Source organism: Diaphorina citri, unplaced genomic scaffold (assembly GCF_000475195.1).
Source record: "Diaphorina citri unplaced genomic scaffold, Diaci psyllid genome assembly version 1.1 scaffold5704, whole genome shotgun sequence".
In the NCBI taxonomy this organism is placed as follows: Eukaryota; Metazoa; Arthropoda; class Insecta; order Hemiptera; family Psyllidae; genus Diaphorina; species Diaphorina citri.
Genome location: NW_007383080.1, coordinates 9,152 through 15,765, shown reverse-complemented (window position 1 = coordinate 15,765; position 6,614 = coordinate 9,152). Strand labels below are relative to the sequence as shown.

General features: G+C 43.5%; 3 protein-coding genes across 3 annotated transcripts; 2 read left to right on the top strand and 1 right to left on the bottom strand.

Moving 5' to 3' along the window:
* Positions 1-1,568: 1,568 nt before the first annotated feature.
* Positions 1,569-2,402, top strand: LOC113472476. The gene is made up of 2 exons (XM_026832238.1): positions 1,569-1,710; positions 2,206-2,402. Exons 1-2 carry the CDS (start codon positions 1,605-1,607, stop codon positions 2,400-2,402), a joined length of 303 nt encoding a protein of 100 aa, XP_026688039.1. The 5' UTR covers positions 1,569-1,604.
* Positions 2,403-4,280: 1,878 nt separating this feature from the next.
* Positions 4,281-5,788, top strand: LOC103521678. Its single transcript, XM_008486788.2, has 3 exons — positions 4,281-4,349; positions 4,883-5,012; positions 5,544-5,788. The coding sequence occupies exons 1-3, from the start codon at positions 4,323-4,325 to the stop codon at positions 5,786-5,788; spliced, it is 402 nt and encodes a 133-aa protein (XP_008485010.1). The 5' UTR covers positions 4,281-4,322.
* A 118-nt stretch (positions 5,789-5,906) lies between these two features.
* On the bottom strand, positions 5,907-6,614 carry LOC103521676 (eukaryotic translation initiation factor 2D; the record flags this gene model as incomplete). Its single annotated transcript, XM_008486786.3, is given in 1 exon segment — positions 5,907-6,614. A coding segment is annotated over 1 exon segment (286 nt), but the record flags the coding sequence as incomplete, so codon positions are not given.

The window sequence follows — 6,614 nt, the reverse complement described above, 5'->3', positions numbered from 1 at the left end:
ACAAGTAACTACATAGACACCTTGCTCAGCTCTGTCTAAATGAGAAAGCACAGAATAGCGATGGATTATTGCACTCTGCTCCCTCTAGAGAAACGTTCGATATTCCTACACCTCAATCACGAAGTTCCAACTCCATGTAACAAGTAACTACATAGACACCTTGCACAGCTCTGTCTAAATGAGAAAGCACAGAATAGCGATGGATTATTGCACTCTGCTCCCTCTAGAGAAACGTTCGATATTCCTACACCTCAATCACGAAGTTCCATCTCCATGTAAGTAACAAGTAACTACATTGACACCTTGCACAGCTCTGTCTAAATGAGAAAGCACAGAATAGCGATGGATTATTGCACTCTGCTCCCTCTAGAGAAACGTTCGATATTCCTACACCTCAATCACGAAGTTCCATCTCCATGTAAGTAACAAGTAACTACATTGACACCTTGCACAGCTCTGTCTAAATGAGAAAGCACAGAATAGCGATGGATTATTGCGCCCTGTCCCTAACCCTTTGCCAGGACCCTGTCACCAGCCAAACCTCCCATCTTCTGTTTCAGGGTCCTCATCTACGTGCCCCGCAAGTCCCGTCAGGTGCATCACCACCATCACCATCAGCCCCTCGTGGTCCTGGTCGACCCTCGCCTCCCGCCCCCAAGCCACGCCCCTCAGCACTACCACTCCCACTATCCTGGCCCGTCCGTGTTCCGTCAGCGCATCGAGGTTGCGCCATCCATGCATCACGGGGCTGCAGCGCCGGTGATACATCACCACCACGGGCCGATCATTTCCCCTGTAGGGCTTTACAAGGCGGCGAAGGGAGAGTACCACTCGCCCCATGAGTATGACTCCCACGAGCACCACAGTACAGCGCCCGGAGCGGACTATGGGTACGCGGGGGAGTATGATCATAGAGAGTCCATGTCGTACCCTAGGATCATCAACATTGGGACGTCGGGAATAGGACCTTCTGGACCGGGCGGGCATCATACGAGAATTCGGTCACGATTGGTGTATCTGTGACAGCAGGAGTAAGCTTGGAATGAGTTATTGTGGTGTCTTCTTGGAATGAGTTATAGTAGTGTTTTTATTTTCGGAATAAAATACGAGTAGTCGGAGTGACCCTTCTTGGAATTATAGATCAAAGTATTTTTGGGGCTTAGAATCTGACCAGAGCACAATAATTCCGGCGCGAACGACCTTCCTAAAAGTGTTGAAGCACCTATTTCGAAAAAAAAAAAAAAAAAAAACAAAAAAAAACAAACAAACAAACATACAAAAAAAAAAAACAAACGTGTTTGTAGAGCGTCCGCCCCGGGTGGGAATCGAATCCGCGACCTATCGCTTACAAGGGAAACGCGCTATCTTTCAAGCTAATTATGCTGGTGTTGTGTTCTCATATAGCACATAGGACGTACACAAAAAAGCCCACTCCGAAGCTTGGGTGTAGCTGCAAACAGCCCTAAAGGTCGAGTTAAGTTTATACGGATCGATTTAAAATCGTAGTTTAACACAAAATCGCCAGGACCCAGTTATAAAGACATCTAATCAAATATCTCGGCTTTATATTTCAGAAAGCCCGCTCTGCCTCACCTCTTGGTAATATGACCATTACTTTGAACTCAAGTGAAGACAAAACCTTGAGGGTGCACTCAGACTCAAGTGATGCTTCAGGTGATATGAGGGAAGATGTTACCAGACCTAGCAAAGGTAAGACCTTTGATAGAGGGAGAAAGCTAGCTAGCCAGCCATTCTGTAGAAGGTCCCGGGTTCGACACTTCAAAATAATAATAATAATTTGTGAATGTTTGTGATAAAGCAGAGAGCCTTTTCACAACTTTGAGGGTATCACAGTATTACAAGTCTTTCATTTACTCAATCATCATATTTATCATAGCTCGTTTCTTTGACTTGTAATGCCGCCATTGGTCGCTACTCGATTAAAGTAGCTACTCACTTGTCCCCACGGGGCTGAGTGCACCCCGAACTCCAAGCACAGAGCCGAAAAACTTGGAGGCCGGGACCTCCGGAGAGCAAGCCTAGTGTGATACCCACTCGGTCACGGAGGCTATCAGCACTTTACCTCTGGACTAACGGTGCCGTAAATGGCATTCTTTTTTCCTTTTTTTTTTACATAGCAAAAGGTGCTCTCATTTATTTTTATATAAGTACAATAAACAAGAATACAACACATTTTGTTTTCAGTTGGAGGTGATACCATAGGCAACAACACGCGAGCCATAATGCAGCGCTATGAAGACGATAGAGACTCGATATGTACCTCAGTGAGCAGTGTAATGTCCACCAGTCAACTCGCGAGAATCCTAGAGCAACATTCCGATATGGAATCTCAGTCTGAATTATTCCAGGAATTCCTACAAGAAGGTAAGGGAAATGTTTAGGCACTACGTCCCTTAAGGGGTATCACTTAAACCAAGCAACAATGCCATTGTTGGAACTTAAAGGCCATTGTTGGAACCGTGTACAGACGGGGTCGGCGTTTTTCGTCAGCCTCTCAATCAGCCCTGAGGTGATTGCTTTGTTCTGACATTTGGTTTTGGCTACAAAATAATTTACGAGTGAATGCCCTTCGCACTCAACCTTTGCTATTTCTTTAGCAAGGGAAATTTCAGGCCGGAAACCTCCCTGTGTAAAGTCCCCCAGCCAGACTAAGCTGGTCTAGGCAAGCGCGCTACCCTTCAGGCTAACTAGGTATTTATTACAGATTTGATAAGTGATGCCCAAACCAGCAGTGAAGTCTTCAAAAGACCCAGCCGAGTTCCAAGTGATGCTAAACCATTAGGTACCAATGTACCGGGCTCTGCTGACCTATCTCACTCTAGTCACCTACTAGTACCGGGGATTTTGGATCAGTATAATGCTGGCCACGAGAAGTATAAACCGAGACATTCTAGCTCCGTGTCATCACTGGGAATTATTGATGAAAACAGTGCTGGTAGGTAACCAGTTTGAAATCAAACCTGTCACTTAGCACTTACAAGGCAGACGTCCTACCCTCCAAGCTACCAGGCTGTTAACAAACACTTTAAATAAAACTATAGACCCCACTCTTCGATGTATGAATTTTATGGTGTATGGCAGAAAAAAAATATATATACGAGTATAAATATATCCTTTATTCTGCTGTCACCATTTGGCTATACAGCTGAAGACGCTATATAAATAACAACCCCAGTTTCATTCTAGATCATCAATCTCTTTTCAGAATTCAGTACTGTGTTTCAAGAAGTAGATCCCGATGATAATTTCGACCACATCTTACAACCCAAGCCAGTTAGATCCCAGATATCCAATAGCCAAGATACCATACCAATGCACCAGGCAACCAATATGCAATCTTGAAAGTTCAGGGTTCCGCAAAGATGTTCACCTTTTGAAAAGGGTTCCGCGGGCCAAACTAATTAAGAAACACTGGCCTAAATAACCGCAAAACATATGTTGAACTTAGCCCCGGAGCTCCTTTTTCATAGGTTTGATAGCTAACTAGGCTGGCTCTTTTATCCTTATTAAATCAGTGTTCCTCAAAGTCACATTGTGGTTGTGTTCTTTGCTACAGATTCCTCTGTATGGATATTTGGGCAGATCAAAGGTGGAAATCACGGGTGTTCAGAAGGACATCAATCAACGTATGATCATATCCATGACCTCATCCAGTATACAAGCCCTGTTCACACTCAATAATACCGGTAAGTTAAACTACTTCGAGCGTGGTTGGTATTTGGATGGGTGACGGTGGTGTATGTTGATCTGTTATAAAGTTCGCCCAGGCGGGCATCGAACATGCGACAAGACTGGCATGATATGTCGGGCAGTCCCTTTATTTCTAAACATAGGGGACCGGCCGTCGATTGATGAGATTAATCTATGTTATCGAGGCAGTGTGAACGTGCCAGTCGAAATCGATCGATCGCCATTTGGCCAGTCGACTATGTTTGGACACACCTTAGCATTATACATATCTACATAACGCCCACCCCATTTAAGTAGGAGAAGGTTAGGAAGAAGAAAATTATACCTCTACAACCCTACATAATGTAGAAACGATTGGGTAATAATACTAATATTCGTTTGAGGTCATGTTTGAAACGGAACGGTTTGATATTGGACCGGGCGACCAGAAAACGGTTAAGGTAATGTAGGTTACTTGTCTCTTTCGATTCTCGCCCGAGGCGGATTTTATCCTGAACGGATAAGGTCCGTTCTCGGAATGGTTGGGGTTCTCCTATCCTGTCTTCCTTATCTCTTCGCTTTCGGGACGCAAGTGTAATGCTATCGTTATAACGCGAGTCAATACAGAGCTTATGGATGGGGAAATACCCAAACGAGTGGTAAGTAATGAGGAACAGGGCCCAAGTGTAATGCTATCGTTATAACGCGAGTCAATACAGAGCTTATGGATGGGGAAATACCCAAATGAGTGGTAAGTAATGAAACTCCTGAGCCAAAAAGTTAATTCTTGAGAAAAATTAACTCCTTTTGATTCTTTTTCCAATGGCCTAAATCAGTGTTTCTTAATTGGTGTTCCGCGGAACCTTAGGTTCCGCGAGCTGACGGCAAGGGTTCCGCGAGATATTTTGGAAAAATCATACACTAGAATTAACGAGTGGTAAGTAATGAAACTCCTGAGCCAAAAAGTTGATTCTTGAGAAAAATTAACTCCTTTTGATTCTTTTTCCAGTGGCCTAATAACCGCAAAACATATGTTGAACTTAGCCCCGGAACACTGTTGAATATGAAAATTTAAGTAAAAATCTTTGATCTTTTTTTATAGGTTTGATAGCTAACTAGGCTGGCTCTCTTATCCTTTTTAAATCAGTGTTCTTCAAAGTCAAATTATGATTCTGGGTGTATTTGTCCACAGATTCCTCTGTATGGATATTTGGGCAGATCAAAGGTGGAAATCACGGGTGTTCAGAAGGACATCAATCAACGTATGATCATATCTATGACTTCATCCAGTATACAAGCCCTGTTCACACTCAATAATACCGGTAAGTTAAGCTACTTCGAGCGTGGTTGGTATTTGGATGGGTGACCGTAGTGCATGTTGATCTGTTTGTTATAAAGTTCGCCCAGGCGGGCATCGAACATGCGACTAGACTGGCATGATATGTCGGGCAGTCCCTTTATATCAACAGTTTAATATAGCTCCACTTTATTGGGTATTGAAGTGTGTCTAATTGTCTAAACATAGTGGACCGGCTGTCGATCGACGAGATTAATCTAGGTTAAGGCGGTCTCTTCCTGATCCTTTCTGTTCCGCGTCCATTTTAGTTTAGCACTATTGCACTATTAATCTATGTTATCGAGGCAGTGTGAACGTGCCAGTCGAAATCGATCGATCGCCATTTGGCCTGTCGATTATGTTTGGACACACCTTAATATTATATCTACATAACGCCCACCCCATTTAAATAGGAGAAGGTTAGGAAGAAGAAAATTATACCTCTACAACCCTACAAAATGTAGAAACGATTGGGTAATAATACTAATAATCGTTTTTATTTCCATGCTTTTTTCAGGGCAGGCTCCAGCATTCGCTCTGCTTCGTTCGAGTAACTCGCGCGTCCTCAAAATAGACAGCGCCCGCGAACTTCTCCTCCCGGCCAATTCCGACCCCGTTATAGTCGAACTGAGTCTGGCCCTGAGCGAGTTCAATAGCGCGGTGACCGAGTTACTGAGTCGTGCGCCGAGTGATGTGATTGAGATCGCTCGAGTCACTCTCATCTATGGCGAGGAGTCGGCGAGAGCCCGACTGAAACGGTGAGTTAGTGAGTTATAAAAAAAGAACTACTCAGTCAGTGAGTCAGATCCTAACTCAGTCCGACATATTTTTACATGATTTCTGAGAAAGAACATCGAACAACGAAATGAAAACAAATTAATATCAGTCAAATAATAAACGTGTGTAAATGTTTAATAGTTCTTTTCAACAATAACTTAATAACAGAGCGCAGTGGCACTTAAAATTGTAATAAAAATAAGAGACAGTATTATCTTTATAAGACAATAGATAAATATCACTGTGACTTTAACATGGGATAAAAGGTGTCCGTCTTAGAACTCCAAACCTATTCGATTCCCGCCCTTATCTGTTTAGGATAAAGGCGATTCAGATAAGGTTTGTTCTCGGAACGCCTGGTTTTCTCTTATCTTGTCTTCCTTCTCTCTTCGATTTCGGGACGATAATACCTTAGCAGTTACAGTTCCCTCTATCAAACCTCTTTTTTATTTTTATCCCATAGGAAGGAAAGTAATGTGTTATAAAACCTCTTGAAAAAAGGAAGTTATAAATATGACTTCCCTTCTATCTCTTCTTCTTGGGCGCCAGCTCCAAGCCACGAATAAATCGCTTCTGAATGTTGAACTTTTCCGTGAGCAAATTGTGCACGAACACTATTTGGTTCCCCTGGACTTGCACTTGGGCAGCGTTGTTCACCATGTTGATGCAAGTCGACGCTGCAACCCCGTGCTGACAGAGCTTGCAGAACTCTTTCAGGTCGATGCCGTACACGTCTAGGTTGTTAACCAGGGTGACCTTCTTGTTCCCGGACCGCGTGGCGACTTGCAGGTCGATGGGTTTCAGTTTACCT

Coding starts and splice junctions, on each gene's coding strand:
- LOC113472476 (XM_026832238.1), top strand. CDS start 1,605: ATGACCATTACTTTGAACTCAAGTGAAGACAAAACCTTGAGGGTGCAC. Junction 1,711..2,205: donor TGTTACCAGACCTAGCAAAG/GTAAGACCTTTG, acceptor TTTTGTTTTCAG/TTGGAGGTGATACCATAGGC.
- LOC103521678 (XM_008486788.2), top strand. CDS start 4,323: ATGGATGGGGAAATACCCAAACGAGTG. Junction 4,350..4,882: donor GGGAAATACCCAAACGAGTG/GTAAGTAATGAG, acceptor ATTTGTCCACAG/ATTCCTCTGTATGGATATTT. Junction 5,013..5,543: donor GTTCACACTCAATAATACCG/GTAAGTTAAGCT, acceptor TGCTTTTTTCAG/GGCAGGCTCCAGCATTCGCT.